Source organism: Gekko japonicus, unplaced genomic scaffold, assembly GCF_001447785.1.
Source record: "Gekko japonicus isolate JY-2015 unplaced genomic scaffold, Gekko_japonicus_V1.1 scaffold824, whole genome shotgun sequence".
Lineage (NCBI taxonomy): Eukaryota > Metazoa > Chordata > Lepidosauria > Squamata > Gekkonidae > Gekko > Gekko japonicus.
In genome coordinates, this window is record NW_015171528.1 from 96,590 (window position 1) to 118,948 (window position 22,359).

At 45.4% G+C, this 22,359-nt stretch overlaps 1 protein-coding gene across 1 annotated transcript in view; it reads right to left on the reverse strand.

The window, feature by feature from the left end:
• Positions 1 to 22,359, reverse strand: part of ARHGAP44 (Rho GTPase activating protein 44) — a 105,062-nt gene that overhangs the window by 75,466 nt on the left and 7,237 nt on the right. Inside the window, exons 2-9 of the mRNA XM_015419517.1 lie at positions 17,058 to 17,097; positions 12,643 to 12,747; positions 12,265 to 12,341; positions 10,645 to 10,756; positions 7,539 to 7,615; positions 3,622 to 3,739; positions 2,133 to 2,201; positions 1,936 to 2,017 (exon numbers count right to left, since the gene is read on the reverse strand). Of these exons, the coding sequence (XP_015275003.1) occupies positions 1,936 to 2,017; positions 2,133 to 2,201; positions 3,622 to 3,739; positions 7,539 to 7,615; positions 10,645 to 10,756; positions 12,265 to 12,341; positions 12,643 to 12,747; positions 17,058 to 17,097 (680 nt within the window). The remainder of the gene's footprint in view (positions 1 to 1,935; positions 2,018 to 2,132; positions 2,202 to 3,621; positions 3,740 to 7,538; positions 7,616 to 10,644; positions 10,757 to 12,264; positions 12,342 to 12,642; positions 12,748 to 17,057; positions 17,098 to 22,359) is intronic.

Consider the following 22,359-nt stretch of genomic DNA (forward strand, 5'->3'; position numbering starts at 1 on the left):
GGAATGTTTTTTCTGTTTTTACTAGAAAATATATTCTAATTTCTATTTGGTTTTATATATTCTCAACTTCCCTTTTTTTTGGGGGGGGGGGATTCATTTACTTAACAATTTAATTATGACGTCCCCGTATCTATAACTTCTGCCCTGGCACTGTAGCTCAGTGACAGAGCTTCTCCTTATCATTCAGAAGGTCTCAGATTCAATCCCTGGAATCTCCAGTTAAGGATCAGATAGTAGGTGATGTGAAAGACCTTGAGACCCTGGAGAGCCACTGCCAGTCTGAGTAGACAATACTGACCTTATTGGACCAATTGTCTGACTCAGTATAAAACTATTACTCTGATACAAAACCTATTCCAAATAATTGCAATAAAGTAAAGTAACAGTCATCCAAATCATGAGTTTACAAAAGGTAAACCAATTACTCGCAAGTAGACAGCAAGTAAACAATCAAAATGTTCTAATTTTGCAAGGGTTATGAGATACTCAAATAGATCCACTCCCAGTCCAAAGTATGAGTTCCAAAGTATGAATTCCAAGACATGGTTTCCAGATTTAATTTCCGGATTTAAATCCAGAAACCTCGTCTTGGAATTCATACTTTGGATCTCATACTTTGGACTGGGAGCAGATCTATTTGAGTATCTCATAACCCTTGCAAAATTAGAACATTTTGATTGTTTACTTGCTGTCTACTTGCGAGTAATTGGTTTACCTTTTGTAAACTCATGATTTGGATGACTGTTACTTTACTTTATTGCAATTATTTGGAATAGGTTTTGTATCAGAGTAATAGTTTTATACTGAGTCAGACAATTGGTCCAATAAGGTCAGTATTGTCTACTCAGACTGGCAGTGGCTCTCCAGGGTCTCAAGGTCTTTCACATCACCTACTATCTGATCCTTAACTGGAGATTCCAGGGATTGAATCTGAGACCTTCTGAATGATAAGGAGAAGCTCTGTCACTGAGCTACAGTGCCAGGGCAGAAGTTATAGATACGGGGACGTCATAATTAAATTGTTAAGTAAATGAATCCCCCCCCCCCAAAAAAAAGGGAAGTTGAGAATATATAAAACCAAATAGAAATTAGAATATATTTTCTAGTAAAAACAGAAAGAACATTCCTTATTGGTCTGGCCAGCTGAAATGATTCTCACCAAGCTAGGGCTGTTTAGATCTTGTGGTAGATAGGTAGCAGCTATATTTGGGATGAAGCCCATACATGTCTTAATCCCTTCCAAGAGCAGGCCTTTAGTGGAATGCTAGAATTTTAGCCTTTTGTAACTCAGAGTCAGAGCTGCGGTGGCTCAAGTGATTAAGATGCTGAACTGCAGGCTGTGGAAGGTCAGTAGTTCAGCAGTTCGAGACCCGAGTTGCCGCACGACGGAGTGAGCTCCCGTCTCTGGTTCCAGCTCCTGCCAACGTAGCAGTTCGAAAGCAAGACATTGCAAGTAGATAAATAGGTACCAATTCGGTGGGAAGGTAACAGCATTCCGTGCGCCTTGGTGGCTCCTCGGTTTTGAAACGGAGATGAGCACCGCAACCCTAGAGTCGGACTCGACTGGCTTTCGAGCAAGGGAACCTTTACCTTTACCTAACTCAGAGTCAGCCCAGGTGAGCTCTAGGATTTCAGATTACAGAGATGACAACACCTCAGAAAATTTTCTTGGTGATAGTTCTCTTTCTTGCTTTTCAGCCTTTGTGCCCCCCCCCTTGACTCCCACCCCCAGTTCTGGGGACAGCTAGCTATTTGCAATCCAACCTGCCACGGCTGGCTTGTGCAGCAGACTGGAAGGGAGGGATCAATCAGCCTTCTGATACTTGAGTAGGAAGAGGCCAACAAATGGGGAAGAGGTATGGAAATCACAGGGATTCAAAAAGGTATTGCTAAATGCCCACTATGGTAACATAACAGAAACTGCAGCTGACTTACCTTGCTGTGCTTTAATCTGAGGCAACACATTCTGTAAAAGTGCTAATGACTTTCTGTGGTACTCAGCTTGCACTTCTATTAACTGGGAGAAAGACAAAATTAGGGGCAAAATTATTGTGCCCTGGAGACCACTGAAGGAGGTGGAGGAAGGAAAAGGGAAGCAATATTAAGGAAACAACAAAATGCCAGGTACTTACAGTCTGAAAATAATTTGCATAGTCTATCTCTTTGGCCACAAAATTGAACATATCAGCTGACAGCTGATCCTGCAGAAAGTACAGAAATAATATCATAGAATCACAGAGTTGGAAGGGACCATACATGCAATCTAGTCAATTATAATTCAGATTCTGTTCAAGGATTGTCTTGCTTTTATGGAAACTCAAATTAATGCCCCCTCCAACCTAAATACACACCCAAAACAGATTGTTAATTAAATCACAATTGGCACATAGACCTTGTTAGAAGTTATAGTCAGCCATTTGAGATGAAACAGTACAGAAATACAACTGTTAAACCAGTCCTCCCCAAACTATAACATTGCCTTTTGCACCATCATGCTCTGTTTCCATGGGCTGCAGTCAGATGTCAGGCTTAGCGTGGTCTGGCCACACTTCTAATTAATTTGGTGTTGTTTGTTCCAAAGAGTTTTGTACAAACATGTCATGCTCACATTTGAATCTTGTCTATCATGTTGGTCAACATCAAAGAAATAGATCCTCAGGAGAATCCTGTTGGACATATCATGTTTGTCCTGCAAATATCTTTGATGCTCCTGCAGCACCCCTTCATTTAGAGTTTCCATACAAACTTTCCTGCCAGAGGAAAACTGTCATGTGGCTTTAAGTAAAATGTTCTGGGGGCGGAATCATGGCCTATCATCTGGAAATGCGGGGTGAAAACAGGAGCCTAACTGGGGACTATTTAAACCCCTGTCCCACCCTGAGAAACAGGAGAGAGGCTTCTTTTTTGGGAACTTTTTGCTAGAAACAACCCCCCTGGGGGCTTCCAAGCACAGTAGCATAGAAAGGCACGAGCGCTGATCAACAACTGTGGAGCAGTGATCCATACATGCACACATTGCTAACTGATTTTTAAAAAGAATGCGAAAAGGGAGGGTTCAGACCAATGTTCCCTCTAAGCCATGAAGTCTTGTGAGCAAAAATTCCACTTTGTGAGCTACTGGCATTAAAGTTGTGAGCCAGCAATTTGGCCACTGCATAAATTAGTTTGCTCTGGAGCCCTCCGTCCTGAGCTAAGACAGAAATGTGTGAGCCAGAGGCTAAAAAACTGTGAGCTAGCTCACAACTCCTCAGCTTAGAGGGAACACTGGTTCAGATGTCCCTTCTGGCTTGAGACTGTGATGGAGAGATCAGACATCTGGAAATGCGGGGTGAAACGACTGACATCCTTAAACCTTGGATTTTCCCTGGTGTCAGAAAATACACAATCGAGGAGGAGTGACAATGGGAGGCCAACAACTGCAGGATGGGATAGACAACTGTTAACCCTGTTAAGATGTCTGATTGTGCATTTTAAATCTGGAAGGGAACAGCAACGACATCAGATCAAACAGCTTGTCTGATCACAGACATGGGTTACCAATAGTGGTTTTCCCTGTATCCCTTTCCATAAAGGTCTATGACTCTTTGAGACCATGTGGGGAGTGGGAGAAAAGAAAGATACCCTGCAAATCTCCACTCTGTTTGCCGCCTCCTCCATCTCTTCCCTGAGAGCATCTGCTTTGGCACCTGAAGACTGCAAGTTGCTTGACAAACCCGATGACTTGGCTGACTGCTGCCACCTTCAGGAGAAAAAAAGTAAAATGATATTGGCAACAGCTGAAACCTCATGCCATATGAGCCAGTCAACAGGTTAGTACACATCAACTCTTCTCACACAGGTCAGGGTGAAGCAGTGCCTTAGTGAAGATGGCAGCATTAGTCAGCTCTTCGAAAGAATTTCCAAGAAAGAAGTGTGGAGCATTCTTTTTTAGAGTTATGATGCATTTCTTGTTGTACCCTAATCCCAATATACAAAGGAATGACACTTCTGTTTTTGAGTAGAAGCAGTTTGGTTGCAGTTAGCACCCCACTACCAAGACACTAAGGTCAAGATTCATCTTTGTCTCAGTGCTGAATTCACTACACTCTCTGACTTGGCCTCAAAATGAGCTCAAAAGCCCCTGGACCACAAACAGAAGAGGGCTCACACCTGCCTGCTTTTAAGCCCTCCATTTTCTCAATGTTTCATTTGTTTAAGCTCAGCCAGCAATTCTCAATTTCAATTCAATTAACAATTTTCACCTTTCTCTAGAAGAAGCAACAAGTCTAAGGAAAAATTAACTGAAAACCACTGAAATCCAGTTAATACCAGGGGTCATTTGGGGTCGGAGTGCACCAGAGTGCCGCTCCGGCAGCCCAGGAGCTGGCACAAATGGTGGTGGCAGCAAGCCCCGCCCCCAGCTCCCCGCGCCGAAGTGCTGCGGCCCAGGGGGACCTGAAGAGGCCTGTTGCCAGCCTCCCAGGGCCCGCGCTGGAGCACTACGGCCCGGGGGAGGCCTGAGGAGGCCCGCCACCGGCCTCCCGGGGCCCATGCTGGAGCACTGCGGCCTGCAGGAGGCCCATCACCTGCCTCTCGGGCCCGCGCTGGAGTGCTGCAGCCTGGGGGAGGCCTGATGAGGCCCGTCACCGGCCTCTTGGGGCCCGCTCTGGAGTGCTGCGGCCCGGGGGAGGCCTGAGGAGGCCTGTTGCCAGCTTGCCGGGGCCCGCGCTGAAGCGTTGCGGCCTGGGGGAGGCCTTGATTGCGGTAAGTGAGGGAACCGCGTTTCCCTTCTCTCTTTCCTTCCTTCTTTTCTCTCTTTCCCACCTTTTGTTCTCTCCTTTTCCACTTTTCCTCCTTTCTTCCCTTCTCTTTCTTTCTTTCCCTTCTTCTTTTCTTCTTTCTTTCCATCTTTCCTTCTCTCTTTTTATCCCCTCTTTCCTTCCTTCTTTCCTTCTCTCTACTCTCTCTCTCTTTCCTTCCCTCTTTCCTCCTTCTGCGGCCCAACTCTAGTGAGAAGGGGTTTAAACTTTAAACTCTTCGCTTCCCCCCTCTTGCAGGCAGACTGGGGAAGGGGAGGGGAGGCTTTTGAAGATGCCTTCCCCCCTTTTTGCTTTCCCTTCTGACATCACTTCCGGTGATGTCAGGGGCTATGGCATATGCTAATGAGCTCCTGCAGCTCTTTTTCTAGGAAATGACCCCTGGTTAATATATTGGTAATGAAATAGCCATGGAATAATTGGAGTTTAGCAGGAAATCTTCTGAAGGAAAAAAAAATAAAGGGTGAAAAAATATTCCTGGATTACCATGGGGAACTCTAAAATCAGATCCTTATGACCAATCTTCCTCAGATTCAGCTCTGTTTGTCATTAGTACCCGTGAAGTCATTTTACAACAGTGCTTATGATTGAGCAAGATCTTGTTATTGCTTCTGTAACAAGCCTTTATTGATATTTTGTGTGCCTAAAGTTGCAGCCTTAAACACATTTACAAGGGATTAAGTCCCACTGTGGTCAGTGTAATTTATTTCTGAGTACACAGTCTTAAGACTGCACTGTAAGAGGCTAATGGCTGGGAGGGCGGGGTATAAATATAATAAAAATAAATAAATAAATGCCATCCCATATACAGTAACATTTTCGGCATCTTTTCTCTCAGACAAATATTGTTAAGAACCACGTCCTTTAGTAAGAATGGTCCAACTATCATTCACAGCTGAAATCAGATGCTGCTGGTCCAAGTAGCCCTTCTGTGTTTTTTTTTTAAGGCCCCTGAGGGGGAATTTTTTATTTGCATTTCTATAAAACTACAACAGAAACTGGGGAGGGAGAGTCTACAATCTATAGGAAAAAGTAAAGAAAACCTAACTAAAAACCCAAGAATGGAGGTTTTACAATGCTTAAAACATAGTTATTACTCTTATACATTTGCTTTCAAACCACCGCAAATGAAGTTGGGGGACCTTTATTTATTTATTTATTAGATTTGTATCCTGCCCTCCCCGCAAAGCAGGCTCAGCTGATGGGGGCGACTGAATGGTTTGTGATTAGTCACTGATGAAACTCTCTTGTCCTACTGAATTTCCTTGTTTCTTTGGTCCTTTGTTCCCTGGTAGCAAGGAAACTTCAGGGGTTTTTTTTATCAGAGGATCACTAAGAGCCACCACACTCGATCAGAGTCAGAAAATCTGAAAAAAGAGTGAAGGAAGCCTGATGGGGCCAGGATTCAGCCCTCTGCTTTTCTTTGTAAGTCTCATATGTAGGCCATGCTGTCATCCTTGAAATTCTTTCTGCTGTCATTATTATGGAGTTGTAAGAGCTTAATGCTGTCTGGACTTCAGGGGAAAATATGGTATGAAGAAAAACACACTACAGTTCCCCTGTTTCAGCTTTGTGTCCAAATTGAGTTTGTTGTGCTGTGGGAACAATCTCACCATTTGAGACTGGTTATAAGCTGCCAGGAGCGGAGATTTTAAAAAAATGCTTCTACATTGCAGGCATGGGAGAACTTCCTGCTTTCAGGCACAATCCTACATGGGACAGGTTCTACTGTAGCTCCAGGCCTCTCTTCATTTTATTTATTTAAAACATTTATTAGTTACCTCTCTCGCTTGGGGAATGCAAGGTGGTTTACAATACAAATAAAGCATTATAAAAATACAATAAAAACAACAATGATAAAAACCCACAGAAGTCACAGTTTAAAAACCAAACAGGACTGCCAATAATAAAAGCTAAATCAATCAAAATGCAGTCCTAAATAAAACTGTTTAAATAAAACTGCCTCCTGAAGACCAACAGTGAGGGTGTCAAATGCACCTCCCTAAGTATTTGGGAGTGTTGGCTGGGAAATTTGCATCAGTTTCAGGATCAGACCACTACCCTGAATTATAAACTGAGACAATCTTTGCTTACTAATGGTTTTATAGTTCCTTCAGCCCAGTGACTATGCTGCCACAATACTGCTCTTTTCTGCACAAGGATAATATGGGAAGCCTAGGTCACATGGAAGCAGCCAATGCTGAGAGTTTTTCCCATGTCAACATCTGGGTTAATGCTAATATGGAAAGGAGCCATGGGATGGGCCTCTCCCACATGACTGGAGCTTCTCCTACCACCTTGGGCACAGGGAAAGGAGTTGTTCTGCCATAGTTCCCATACAACTAAGGAATCGTAAGAACCAACCTTAGCCCGCAAAGACTTCATGGCTAACACACTACTTTGGCTCTGATAGAGTGTGACATATAGGATTTGATAAATTCTCAAAGCTTTCACTGACTCCTGCCATTTGTACAGAAAGAAGTAGACTGCCTTTATTTCACCAATAGAGGACTTGATGGGGAGGCTTCTTCATTGAAAGGGCCACATCTATCAGCCATTTCAGGCCAGTCTCTTCACAATGGAAGTCTTGATGAGTTACTTTCAGAGATTACAATCTTCTCCAGGACCAGTATTTTTTTTTTAAATGGAGATGTTGCATTAAGGGTTCTTAACTGAGATAATTGTATTAAAAGATAATTGTTTAAAAAAACCTAAAAACCTGAGAAAGAACAAATCTCTTACCTTGTTTTTGAAGAATCCATGTCCAGAACTAATTTTGCTAAGTGCTTTCTTTGTTTTTGAATATTTGGGATTTCTACCTGAAGTTAATTAAAAAGAAAAATGTAGCAGGAATAAATTCCGCAAGAATTGCCAAATATCTCCCATTCACTGAATCCCAAAGCAAATTCTCAGATTTCAAATCTGAGACAAGGCCAGCAGAAGCAACTGGGAGACCACAGGCCACCTGTGAGCTGCCCAGCACCTGCACAAGGAGCCTCTCTCCCCCACACCCTACAGTGACTTGCTGATACTCCCTTCTTATGTGCTGATGTTAAATGTAGGTAACTGTAAGAGAAAGAAAACTGTAAAGAAGTGCTTAGTAACTAATCAAATCTTCATTCAGATGCACAACTGAAAGAATAGTTTCAGAGGGTAGCCGTGTTACTCTGCTGCAGAACGACAAGATTTGAGTCCAGTAACACCTTCGAGACCAACATTCTTAAACCTTGAAAATCTTATTGGTCTCTAAGGTGCTACTGTGATCTAATTGTCTTCCCGAAAGAATTTCATGCCAGTTCAGGTCTTCAAGGATTATTCAGTTACAGAGACACATAACAGAAGAAAAGGAAAGATGTGCTCTTGAATTCAGAATATCCTTTGAGCCAATTCACAATGTCCAGGCAGCGGGCATATGGTTTTTCAGCCAGATGTGTTTTAGAGTTGCGTCTGGGAACTTAATTCCCAGACATGTAGAAGCCAGTGTTCCCTCTAGGCTGAGTTAGTGTGACAATTCTTTTTTAGCCTATGGCTCACACATTTTTGTCTTAGCTCAGGAAGGATGGCTTCAGAGCAAATTAATTTATGCAGTAGCCAAATTGCTCACTCACAACTTTAATGCCAGTTCACAAAGTAGAATTTTTTGCTCACAAGACTCCACAGTTTAGAGGAAGCATTGGTAGAGGCCCGATTTGGATCTGACCTCAGTGCACAAGAAGGGGCTTCGCCTGTCCCTTCAGCACCATTTTCTTATATGTGATAAACATGGGGAGCTGCTGTTCGCCCTGTTTGGGGAATTGATGCGTACTTAAGTTCTCAGTATGCAACTCATACAACACAAATGACTTGAAATCTATGTGGCAGACACATGCCTACCACATGGATCCTGAAATGTGTCAACCCACGTGTGTCTGAGTTCCCTGGAAGGGCTGAAATTTTCCCCATCACTCCAACGTGCTTGATTGTCAAGCTCGACTGCCATGAGCTGTGGACACCTCTAGAACACACTAAAACCATCATGGAAAAAAAAGACTCCACTTTATTTCTATGTAGATAAGCTTATTTTAGCTTGTTATTATTTTAATATTATTTAATCAATGCAAATGCTGCTATGGGTTTTTTAAGTTTTCACTGCTGTTGTTTATATTTTAATGCCAGTATTTTAATTGTTTTGACACGGTTTTTAATCATTTTGTATGCTGCTTTGGGAGCCTTTGGGCTGAGAATGTGGCTGAAAAAGCAGCTTAAAGAACTATAGTGGCTAAGTGACTAGACAGAAACATTTACCAATAGTACCAGAACTGAAAAATAATGGGCCTGATATACAAATATACCTAGTTTGCAATTCCCAGATGTAATCTGAAGAGAGTTCCCTTCCCACTGAAAATGATCTTCTGCTCACAAGTTAAACAGAGAGTCTTACAGCCTTAGTTTGTATTCCTCAGGGTACTCAAAAATGGCAGCTGCTGTGCTGATCCATATTTGCTGACTGCTGAATGTTTTAAAATAGGTTTTGTGGTTATAAAAAAATGTTACTCTAGCTCCCAAGAGCCAAGACTTGAACAGTCAACATAACTGGGAAATCCAGGTTTGCTTCAAAGGAAGGGCATGTACCACGTAAGTGTGACTTTTATACACAGAAAATCAGAAAACCAACCTTTTGGAAACCTGAACAACCCAATCTACTTAAAAAATCCAAATATATTAATTAAATATCATTTTAAAAAACTGCAAAGGGAATTGTGCATAATTTAATTGTCAATGTGCTTTCCAGTGCTCAGAGACCAGTATGAAAATATGCATGTGAAGATAGAGAGAGTGAAAGAGAGCAAACATGTGCCAATCTAGAATTGAGGAGGCAGCAGAAGTGAGGTCTTTCAAGGTGCTTGCAATTGGTAAGCCACTGATAATCTGAACAGGGGGAGGCTTGATCTTTTCTAGTTGTGCATATGTGTGTTTGTGTTTCCGTAGTCAAAACAAAAATTATGGAAAATGAAAACATACACACAATCAGCTTATGACATGGAGCAGTTAAAAATGGTGTCCACATGTTAGGGTTGCCAAGTCCCCCCGGGGGGCGGATAATCCCCCGCTTTGGAGGCCCGATTTCCGCCACTGTGGAATCGGGCCCCGGGGGGGAACCTCAGCGTCATCACGTCACATCTGGCTGATGTGCATGTGGTGCGCGCGCGCGCTCGGGACGCCGTCCGGGAGCCCCCCCGCCGCGAAGAAAAATGGACTTGAGAACCCTACCACATGTAAAACTACTGAATTTCTAGCGAATGTCAGAATTCATGGACCATATTGCTAAAGAAAGACATGCCTTCTAAGAGCTGCCAGTTGGGTGGGCAATGCTCCTATGGGGAGACAGTGATTGATGTGTGGGCAGGGCCCAAAGCTAGCTGTTGATCTTCCAGTACCATTTAGAAATAAAGCTAATTTTGCTCTAAGCTCCCAGACCTAGCGTCCTGCCCCACTCTGTCTTCTGTTCCTGCTTTACTTCCTGGGTCTGCTGGATACCTTCTTGTTTCCCAAACTTTGCCAGCAATGCCATGTTAACCCCCCCACACACTTCTACTACTTTTACAGAGCTGTTTGTTCATGGAGCCCCCTATTCCCTGCAGGCAGTCTTGCCCTCTCCCAAGAGGAGTTTGTACAAGGGCCACTATTGGTCCCCCCACGCCTACACAATCTCCAAACAAAAAAACCCCCTGTAAGTACAAAACTGCAAAAGTGGTACTACTACTTCCTTCTTCTGCCCCAACACACCCCTTCGTCCACAACTTCTTCCTATTAGGAGCAACCCAGTACCAAGTTTTGCACAGCAACTTACTGCTCAGGTGACTCTCACCTCAGCCAACACAAACAGAGGTTCAATCACATCCCTTTCGACTTGCAACTCGAAGTGGATGAGCTCTTGGGCTAGCTTGTCCTCTGCTTCCCCACATAGCTTCAGCATCTTCCTGCAGGAGAAGAAAGGCAAGCAGCAACATAAAAGAAAGAGGTGGGAAGGAGACCAAGGGTGGCTTATTGGGGTAGGGGCAGCAAGTGGGGCAGAAACCATGCCTAGCCCCAGGTCTTTCTTTTTTGGGGGGGGGAGGTGCTGGAACTCTCAAGAGGGAAATGACGTTTTTAATCTGTATACTGAAAACTCATGAACTTTTAAACATTTTAAAAAAGAATTTTGTCAAAGAGGTTCCTTTTTTTTATATGTCTTTATTAAGTTTTCCAAACTTATCGAAACAAATACAAACATAAACAACCACCACCAACATACACCAATGCTATAACTCATTTCCTTCCATGTCATATTATTTGGTTAATTACATGGTTTCTGCATTCTTTCCATTCTCATGCATACCATTCTCATGTATATATTAATAATTCCCATTACATATACTCCTGGTCAACTTAAAAATCATCTATTTGTTTCCACTTGAATTACTTAGTTTATACTGCTGGAGTTTTCACACTACTATCAGATTTCCACCTATTATTTCTTAGCATCCGACTTTCCAATCCAAAGTGCCCTCCCGCAGTCTATTTGGTTATAGAATTAATACAAGCACTCATTATATAAATAATATGTTAATACAAATAATATGTTTAGCCTATCTCATTCCCTCTTAAATTTGAAATTTAAACAGGACATCAAGAGCCCACACTACTAGTAACTAGTACCACCAAATTAGCTCTCTACAATCAGGGCGCACCCACATACAGACTTAAAACAGAAATATATTGCTATTTAACTCAGCATGGAGGGGAATTTCCCTCCTATTATGTTTTTATTTTAAAGCCACCTTTTAATTTCCTTCATAACTTGCCTCATCAACCTGCAGTCAATCAATAATTCATACATGACCTTCATTATAATGGCATAGTGATCTATTTCTCTTCTAGTCCACATTGCTCCTTAAACTGATCACAAACCAGTCAACCCAAACTACAAATTACCAAGAGTGATTTGCCCCCAACCAATATAAATCCTCACTTCTCATATTCAAAAGTCACATGTTACTCAAACTTACAGTATTTATCTCCAAGACAAAGAGGTTCCTGAACTCCCAGGGGAAAAAGTCCTGTCTAGCCCCCAAAGGCAACTGGACAGAGACACCTGTACATGAGGTAGGTGTGGGGGTACAACGCTGGTCCAGAGATCGCCAATTATGCTTTAGAAAATGGCTGGTGTGAAAATACAATTTATCACTCTATCCTAGGAAGCCATTAACAGATGCAAGGTAGGCAAGAGCCAACCCAAGGAGGCTTGCTGGGGGAAACCGTAGCATCACAAAGCTATTCAAAATGCATGCAGGAGACATGAATTATTTAATACAATGATGATTTGGTGAGTTTCAACAGATATCCAGCCAAAAGAGATGTTTAACAGAGTGAGATGGCTTCAAAAAGAGAGCTGTACACCATCCCCCCCCCCCCAACATATAAAGTGTTTCAATGGGAGAAATCTTACCCAAGAAGGGAGTCATCCCCTAGAATGGCAGAACCTTCCATCAAGCACTGGGCAAGTGACGCCAAAGGTAATTTCTTCTGCAACAAAAGCAACTGTTGTATGAATTTAAGGGGAATGGGGGGTTTTGCTTTCAAAATCCATTACAACACAGTGTGAGCATCTCTCCCACCTAGAAAATGACCGTATGTTCATAAGACTAATTTTTTAAAGTGTTATTTACTCATTGTTTTATATTCATATGCAATTTCGCACAAAGGAAGGAAAAGCCACTACAGGCCTCTTCTCAGCTTGCTTCCCTTCTCCCTTACCTCTTCTCAATGCAAACATGAAGAAACATGAGCCCAGCCCTATTGCATGGCAGATACTGGAAACTCTCACCGAACGCTTGTCAGAATCCGATCCTTGCTGCCCCTGAAGACATCCTGTCAGCTTCTTGTGTGTGCTATGGGAGACTTGCTTCACCAGCTCCAAGCGCTTCTCTACCTGTGGACAGACACAACAGGGATTGCACTAGAATGACTCTTCCTCTCCTTCTTTGGAGGTTTTTGAACAAAGGCTAGATGGCCATCTGACAGCAATGCTGATTCTGTGAACTTAGGCAGATTATGAGAGGGAGAGTAGGAAGGTTTGCATCAGTGCTTAGTTTTTTGTGGCCTTTTCTTACATGCCCAGGGAAATGCTGATTGCCACTTTGGGGTCAGGAAGCAATTTTTTCCAGGCCAGTACCTCCCCTCCACACTCCCAGTGACCCCTGGGCATAGAGCAGGGCTCACTGGGGGTGCAGGGGGAAGGTATTTGTGAATTTCCTGCATTGTGCAGGGGGTTGGGCTAGATGACCCTGGAAGTCCCTTCCAGCTCTCAGATTCTATGATTCTATGCTGATCCCCCCCCCTCCCAGCAGCCTGTCCCCAGTGCATCTCAAAGCTGCCCCAAAGAAGACACAACCTGCTTATGAGTGCACTGGATGGAAGCAGTCACTTTTAATATGTAGGACTCTACATCAATCAGTGGGCCAGTGCCATTTTTTTTTAATAAGTCCTGCCTTTTAAAGCAAGTTAATAATAAGATCACAGATGTGTTTGCCCTTTCCCATCCATAATATACAGGCAAACTGTTATGGTTAGTGAATGGATCCAGTGGGGGAGAATGGGCAAGTCATGATTTCACCATTAATTGTAGTCTATTGTTCTCAAAAAATCAAACAAGCCAAGCTTGATGCAGTTGTTGTTGTTGTCTTATTAAATTTATAGACCACCCTTCCCCAAAGGGCTCAGGGTAGTGAACAACAAGTTAAAATACCCCAAAATAAATTAGTTACAAATTATTGACTATAAATTACCATGAAACCAAACATTAATTGATGGCTTAAAATGCAGTTTGCTCCCTCTCCTGGGTGGATCAGGGGCTGGTCATGGAGAAGGCCACAGTAAGAGCCACAATGCAGGCTGTTGCTGTCCTCAAATATAGGCCTGGCAGAACATGTCTGTTTTACACGCCCTACGGAACTGAGCTAGGTCCTGCAGGGCGTGGATGTCACCAGGTAGAGAGTTCCACCAGGCAGGAGCCAGGGCAGAGAAAGCCATGGCTCTAGATGAGGACAGCTGGACCTCTCTTGGGCCAGGGAACACCAGCAAGTTTTGATCTTCTGAGCAAAAGCCTCTTCTCAAGGGACATACCGGGGAAGGTGGTCCAACAGGTATGCTGGTCCCAAACCATTAAGGGCCTTAAAGGTCAGAACCAACACCTTGAAGCAGATCCAGAATTCGATCTGGAGCCAGTGCAGCTGGTGAAGCACACCCATGCCACTGCATTCTGGACAAACTGTAATTTATGGGTCAGCATCAAGGGTAGCCCTATGTAGAGCAATTTGCAGTAATCCAATCTTGAGGTGACCATTGCGTGGATCACTGTGGCAAGGTCAGGGCTAGAATGGAAGGGGGCTAGTTGCTTGATCTAGTGTTGTTAGAAAAATGCCAGCCTGACAATATTCACTACCTGGGCCTCCATAGAATAGATAGGGAGAGATCCAGGAGCACACCCAGACTCTTGATGGTCGGACCTGGTATAAGTGGCATGGTGTCAAGAGCTGGGAGTTGGCACCCAGACCTCGGGTTGCCCCCACCCAACCACAGGACCTCTGTCTTTGATGGATTCAGTCTCAACCGGCTCTGCTTCAACCATGAAAATCAAATAATCACATCTACAGAACTGAATTTTTGGACTGACATTTCAGGATGTTTTGTCAATAGGGATGGTAAGTTTTAACAGCATGAGTCAGGAGACACTAAGTCATGATTACGATGAAAGAGGGAGAAGAAATGGGAGGGGAAGTACAGGAAAGAACAGAAAAGTCTGCCAGACTTCTCTGTCAGGACTTAGTGAAACCTTGTGAACTTTCTGAGTCTTTATCAGACACTGTTTTAGCCACTGTCAGCCATCTTAAGGACTAAACTTTGGCTATCGTTGCTGTCTTAATGGAACCTAGTCATGTCAGGGCCAACTCACCTTCAACACTGTATCTGAGCAGCACAAACGACCAGGGCAGTTGGAGCAGGGGTAAGGGCACAGGATGTACATGGACTGCCTCCCTACCTTTGCATCTACACTTGAGGAAGCACAGCGCTCACATTCCTTTTAACTCCACTGACATCGATGGGCCTAACGATTTGTGAAAATAGGAACTGGAAACCGTCAAGCAAAGAATGGTTCACTCGGTTTGCATCTTAACCATAAACTGAAGGGATTATGCCACAATAAATATAATAGATTTTGTGGTGGCACAAGATTCACTGTTGTTTTCACTACCATAGTAGCTTTCTCAGAATCAGTCTATGGGCCAGGGAAGGGATGTCAGAGGCTAAGGATGAGACACACTGCATTGGTCCAGAGAACTGGAGTCTGACTCTGCTGCTTATGTGCTCAGACCAGAAACGCTGAGCTGGGAAGGAAAAGCCACCCAAGCCTTTTGAAACATGAAGCTGAAGGATTTCTGGAAAACATGTCATTAAAAAGACAGGTGAGACTCTTATAAAACAATAGGCTGCAAAGTTAACATGCCCGTTGGATATCCAAAGAAGCGCTGAAACAGTGACTTAAGCATAAATCCATGAGAAGTACAATTCAGAAGTCACCCTGAACCGTTCTTCTGAAAAGACCCGAGGACACTACCTGTGCTGCAAAATGCTACAGATTGCCTGTTTCAAGCTATCCTCACCAGCTGACCAAATGTAGTCTTTATGTACTTTCTCTTTGGATATGGTTGCTATGGAATTCAGCAAGAAAACAGAGCCAGCATGTATGAGCAGTTTCTTGACTTCACTGGAATTATTTAATTTTAGGTTCCTCTCCATAAACAAGACCAGATTTTACTGCTCGTGAGACTCAGAGTTTCATCTGCTTCCAAAGAACCGCTTGTAAACTTCTATCACACCTCCATTTGGTTTACTATTAATAAGTAGCTCACAGGGAGGACTCTAGCTCCCAGCCCTGAGCGTTGGTGACAGGGAAGGGGGGAATATGGTGCCCTTACTGGAGGGTGTTAGGAGGCAGTGCTAGAGATGCCATGACTGTGGCACGAAGCAGACTATTTCTAAGTCCTTTTCATGTTATTTACTAATTATGGTTTCTATTTTCAACTTATATTCTTTCCTGCTTCTCAGATGGTAAAAAATGAGATATGTGATTATGTAGCACAGGATGCCACAGTTCGCATATCTGTATTTCTGCCTCTACCACTGGGGATATTAGCAATTTTGTTTGAACAAAATGCAGTTATTTATACTTTGGGTTTTCATAAATATACCCAACTAGCTGCAAAGCTCATTGTAGAAGCAATACAATGGACTCTAGAAGGATATGATGGCAATTCGCCTTCTCCCCCCTCCCCAGACTCCGGGGTCGAGGGCCAGCAGAATGCCCCGCCAGTGCCTTCCCAGCCCCCCAGCTCTGCTGGCAGCACCCAACCTCTGCTGCCCGCGCCTGTCTCCGCCCCAAGAAAGACATGATGGCAATGTGGTTTCGCCTCCCTCCCCAGACCCCAGGTCTGAGGGCCAGTGGAACACCCTGCCCAGTGCCTTCCCAGCTGTCCGGCTCCACTGTTCGCAGCCACCTCCACCCTGAGAAGGCTATGCTGGCAATCTGCTTTCTCCCCCCCTCCCCAGACCCCGGGGCTGAGGGCCAGTTGAATGCCTCACCAGTGCCTTCCCAGCCAGCTGGCCAGCTCCACCACTCGCGGCCGCCCCCATCCCAGTGGTGTCAGCTCACAGGCCACATAGCTACCTGCACCCGGGCGTGGCCGACTATGATGGCTGTGGAGCCGCCATGAGATGGCTTGGCCTCATGACTGTTTGCCCGCCAGAGTGTCCAGCCCGTCCGTCGCCTCCCAGCACACTGAGGTAGAGAGGCTGGGCAGCGCATGTTTTGTGCGGGACTGAGGCAATGCAGCCAGTGGAAAACAGGCCAGCTACTGAGTGGCAGTTCAGTCAGCCAGTTGATTTGGGAGCGCATCGAACGCTGCCACTCACAAACAGATTTATATATAAGGAGAGATAGTACCCTTTTATATGCCTACAAAGTTATTAATGGTTGAAATCAGTAAAATAAACTTAGCTTTATAAGGAAGTAAGCACTGAATATATTTCAGTTTCCCTCAAGATTTCTTTCTTTTTTCTGTTTAAAAAATAGCCCCTCTCTTGAGGAAAGGGATTTGTGTTTCTAGAAAACTGATATCTCTAGAGGTGTAAAATGTCAAAGGATGAAACAATTCAGTTTGCTGTAGGCAGAGGACACTGTACCTGCAAGAGATCTTCACTCAGAACTTCTGTTTTTTCAGCCCTGAAGAAAAAAAAAACAGAATTCAGTATAACCAAATAACTTCACATAATATTAGCAAAATCTGAGAAAAGATAATTCTGTGATTATTGCTACATGGAGAGGAAATACATCTGGAGAATGTGGAGGCTGAAGGCAGACTTCAGTGAGGAGAATATCTGAGGTGGTGGGACACAACTGTCTCAATGTCCAGAGATGCTAGAACTAATATATGAAGAAGGTGAATGGCACCAAAAATAAGCTCTCCTAATCCACTCACACAATGGTTTGGGCATCAGCACATCCAGGGGTCATTTCCTGCAGGAGCGCACAGGAGTGGAGCTCCGGCAGTAAAGAGTCCAGGGGGCAGGCACATGCAACAAGCCCTACCCCCTGCTCCCAGCAGCCCTCAGTCAGAGCAAGAAGCAGCCAGGTAAGTTGCCGAGCCCCCCCCCAAAAACAGTCCAGTGGCGCCTTTAAGACCAAGTTTTATTCAGGTACAAGCTCTCTCTCCTCTGTGAGAGCAGATCTGCACGTCCCCCCCCCAATAGCTAGCAATCCAAAACAGTCCAGTGGAGCCTGAGCGGTGGGGGTTGCCCTCTGACACACTGCCGGTGATGTCAGGGGGTGTGGCATATGCAAATAAGTTATGTTAATGAGCTATGCTAATGAGCTCCTGCACCTCTTTTCCTATGAAATGAGCCCTGAGCACATCTCAAATCAGTGAGGAGAAATCATACTACAAACTGGAGCAGAACAATTGTAACAGTTTCAGCAAACCTGAAAACTCCCTAGACAGCTTCTGATAGGAAAGAATTAAGGGAAGAAGAGAAGCTTAACCTTTCTAAGTGATCTATCGTGATTCACTGTTTAAGGGGATGACATGTCACTGGGGGCTGGACATGAGAAACACGAAAGGAATTGTTTAGGATCAAGTGTTACAAGCCTCTATGCAAAGAGGGTTCTAGAAACTTTTCCATGTAGCAGAGCTTTCACACAAGGGCCAGAACTTTTGCCAACTACTTTCCAAATGGAGCAGTCCAACAATGAGTACAGCCTCCATGGTAGCGCCAGCAGCTACCAGGAAAACATGGGAATGGTGCAGGCACTATCCATACAACTACACTAGGGTACAATGCAAGTGGGTTGCAAACATGAGGGCCCTAAGACATGTGGACATTTGGGCTGCTGGATGATTGACACTGAATTTAGAAAAGCAAGACTAAGTTTTAAACATTTCTGTTGACCTCTTAAAACTGTTCCATTTCAACATCAAAAGTGATATTTTATTATGTTAAAAACTTTGCGGGAAAACAAGAAAGATATTTGCTTTATTTATCACTGCCTTTCTTGCTGAGAGTGAAGGCAGATCAATGTAAAACAATGCAATTAAACAATGTAAGGCAGACAATAAAGCAATAGGACTGGGATTACGAAAATTAGAAAAACAATGCAAAAAGGAAAACATATCAGACATAATATATCATAAGCAATGCAGAACATGGAATTATAAAATAGGAATTACAAAAGGGAACTGTCTGAAAGGGCTTAGGCTGCCCAAAGGCAGTCTCATGGCTCCAACTCAAATGTCTCATAGGAGGATCCATAAACATGGCCTGGGGGAGAGCAGGAAACTCTGGGAGACCCCTGCATGGTAGATGCCCGTGGCCCATCTGTTCCAGAGGCTGCCTGAGGATCTTGCAGTTGGAGCTCCTCTACCAGAAGTTGCCTCTGAGGAGCCTGCAGTTGGAGCTCCTCCACAAGAACTTCCCTCCGTCCCCTCAGGTCCTGGGGCAACTAGGCACCAGCCCAGGACCCAGCCCACAAGGCCACTAGGATCTGCTTCCACTCAGCAGGAGCAGCAGAGGCAGAGAGCAGGCTCATGCCAAGATAGCCCAGCATAGATGCAGTGCCAGGCTTGCAGCTCACGCTCCACCTCTTCGGCCAGACCATGGATGTAATCCTTTGCAGGATTCTTACCAGGCCTGTAGCTATGGTGGGGCCCCACAAGGCCTGGGATCCTGACTTACTTCAAAGGCCCCCCAACTTCCCATTTTTTTATTTTTTGTGCCTCCATTCCCACGACCGACCACCTATAACCCCCCCCTTTGCTGCTTGTTGTGGCAGCCCTGAGCCAGCATATCCCACAAGAAGTCCCCACGCAGCAAGGGCACCTCTGCCTCATCTTCTGCCTCCTCACCCTCATCCGCTGCCATCCCAGACTGCCTGCCTTCCCTCGGTGGCCCACTGCAGCCACACCGTCTGTGTGCTGCCTCGCCATGCCCACCCACTGGCCCCTTAGCAGCTCACTGCAGCTGCCCTGTCCGTATGCCACCTCACCTGCCAGCCAGCCCCTTGGTAGCTCTCAGCCACTAGCAGTGCCACATCTGCCCCTCACCATGCAAATCCACCCAGCAAGCCAGAGTCCCGGGTGAAAGGAGCATCGACTGCACATGTGAGCAGGGGAAAGCTTGACGCCACCGGCTCTGGAGACTCCTCTTGGCAAAGGATCCAGGGAGGGGGTGGAACTGGGAAACAGAGGTGTTTATTTCCTGGTCAACTTGGTCTTCGCTGAAGCCTCCATGGCTGCCTTCAACACCCTCACCAACTTCACCTACACCATCCACAATACGTCTGGTATTTTAATATTTTTTTGGTGATATCATGACTGGGGCTTTTTGGGGAGCCCACCACTTTGGCCAGTGGCCCCCCCAATAATTTCCTGGCTATGGGCCTGATACTTGCCCCATTTAAGTCTGGACAAGATAAGTCCCAGTTGCTGGACAAGATAAGTCCCAGTTGCTGGACAAGATAAGTCCCAGTTGCTGCACAGCCAGTGCAGTGCCTTTAGGACCGGCTGGATGTGCTCCCAAACTGGGAGTCCCATCAACAGCCTGGCCACAGCATTTTGCACCAGCTGCAGCTTCTGGATTTGAGACAAGGGCAGCCCCACAAAGAGAGCATTACAGTAGTCCAACCTCGAGGTGACCATTGCATGGATCATTGTTGCCAAGTCATTGCATTTGAGGAAGGAAACCAACTGCCTAATCAGTCGTAGATGATAAAAGACTGACTTGGCAGTGGCTGCTACCTGGGCCTTCATTGTTAAGGAGGCATACAGGAACACTCCCAGACTCCTAACCTCCAGCGCTGGCACCAAAGGAGCCCCATCAAAGATCAGAAGTTGGATCCCTACCCCCAGACTGCCCCGGCTCAGGCACAGGACCTCCATCTTCGTTGGATTCAATTTCAGCTGACTCAGTTGGAGCCAAGAAGCCATGGCTTGTAATGCCTGGTCTAGGTCTTCTGGTTTGGATTCGGACTGATTGCCCAACAACAGATAGAGCTGAGTGTCATCTGCATACTGGTGACATCCCAGTCCATGACTCTGGGAAATCTGGGCAAGGGGGCACATATAGATATTAAAGAGCATTGGGGATAACACTGCCCCTTGAGGCACTCCACAATCCAGTGGGTGTCTCTGAGACAGTTGTTTCCCCAGTGCCACGCTTTGTCCTTGACCTTGGAGAAAGGAAGCAAGCCACTGCAAGGCCAGTCCCTGGACCCCAATGTCGGTGAGGCGGTGGATCAGTAGCTGATGGTTGACCGTGTCGAATGCTGCCGACAGGTCTAACAACAGCACTGCCAATCTGCCCCAATCCAGATGCCTCCGGAGGTCGTCTGTGAGGGCAACCAGTGCCATCTCCATCCTGTGGCCCAGGCGAAAGCCAGACTGGAAGGGATCTAAAATCGAAGCATCATCCAAGAAGCCCTGTAACTGAATTGCCACAGCCCTCTCTATTATCTTGCCCAGCTAGGGCAAGTTAGAAACTTGCTGATAATTAGCCAATTCAGCCAGGTCCAGAGATGGCTTTTTCAAGAGAGGGCAGACCACTGCTTCCTTAAGTGCCCCAGGAAACCACCCCTCCTATAGGGACTTGTTGATAATCTCCCATAGAGCACCTCGAATCCCCTTGTGGCCAGCTTTAATTAGCCACGAAGGGCATGGATCAAGGGAGCAAGTGGTGGGGTGCACAGTTAGAAGCAGCTTGTCGACTTCCTCCAGGCTGAGTTGGTCGAAATGATCCATAACCTGACTAGAGGATGTACATGGAGCCTCGAGTTCACTCACTGTGGAGAGGTCACAGCGGAGCGACAAGACTTTATCTGCAAAATAGCTCACAAAAGTCTAGCAGCCAATGTCCAATTCCCTAGTATTTGGACTGCCTTGTGATAGGGCAGTAATGGACTGAATCGTTCTAAATAATTGGGCTGGGCATGAGCTTGCAGACGCAATCGTGGCTGTATCATATTCTCTCTTGGCGGCTTTGATTGTCATCTCATAGGATCTTATAAACGTCCAATAAGATGTTCGCCACCACTGTCGCTCTAGTCGTCTTAGCCCCTGCTTCATCAGCCAGAGCTCCTGGGTAAACCATGGAGTGGGCCTAGAACGAGGGTGCAGAGGGCATCGTGGGGGGGGGCAATCTCATCGATGGCTCCAAGAGTCGGCTATGCCAGTCCTCTACAAGCTCATCTATCAAATGTTTCTGCTGATTTTATGTAAGCTGCCCTGGGCTGGCCTAGGCTGGGAGGGCGGGGTATAAAGCTGATTAAATAAATAATAAATAAATAAATAACAACAAGCCACCAGGGGGGTTTGGTTCCTGGAGAGCCATCTGAAGCCACATGGGGTCCATTTGGCTCCGCAGGCGAGCCAAAATAAGTTCACCGCCCAAACAGGGTCAGAGTGGGACATTCAGATGGGCCATCAGGGCAAACTGGTCTGACCATGGTACTGCCAAAGCAGTAATCTGGTCCACTGTAACCCCTGCTGTGAAGATCAAATCAAGCGTGTGCCCAGCCCAGTGAGTGGGAGTGGTTACAAATTGAGAGTCCCAGTGCCACCATGGATGACACTAGGTCCACTTCCTGAGTAGAGGCCGCATCATCAACATGGACACTGAAATCACCCAGGACTATCAGTCTAGGGTGTTCCAATGCCCAGCTTGATATGGCCTCTGCCAGGGATGGTAGGCTATTGGCTGGTCCATTGGGCGGTCGGTACACTGACCAAATTGCCAGACGGTCCCCAGCTTCCCACACTAAGCTGACACAATGCCTGAGATTCTCAGTGATGGGAGCACCCTGAAGGAGTAAGCCTCCCAAATGAATCGAGCCACTCCATCCCCCCACCCCCTAGTCCACAACTGGTGAAGGATCGAGAACCCAGGAGGTTCTCTCCCTCTCACACCCAGGTCTCGGTCACACACGCCAGGTCTACAT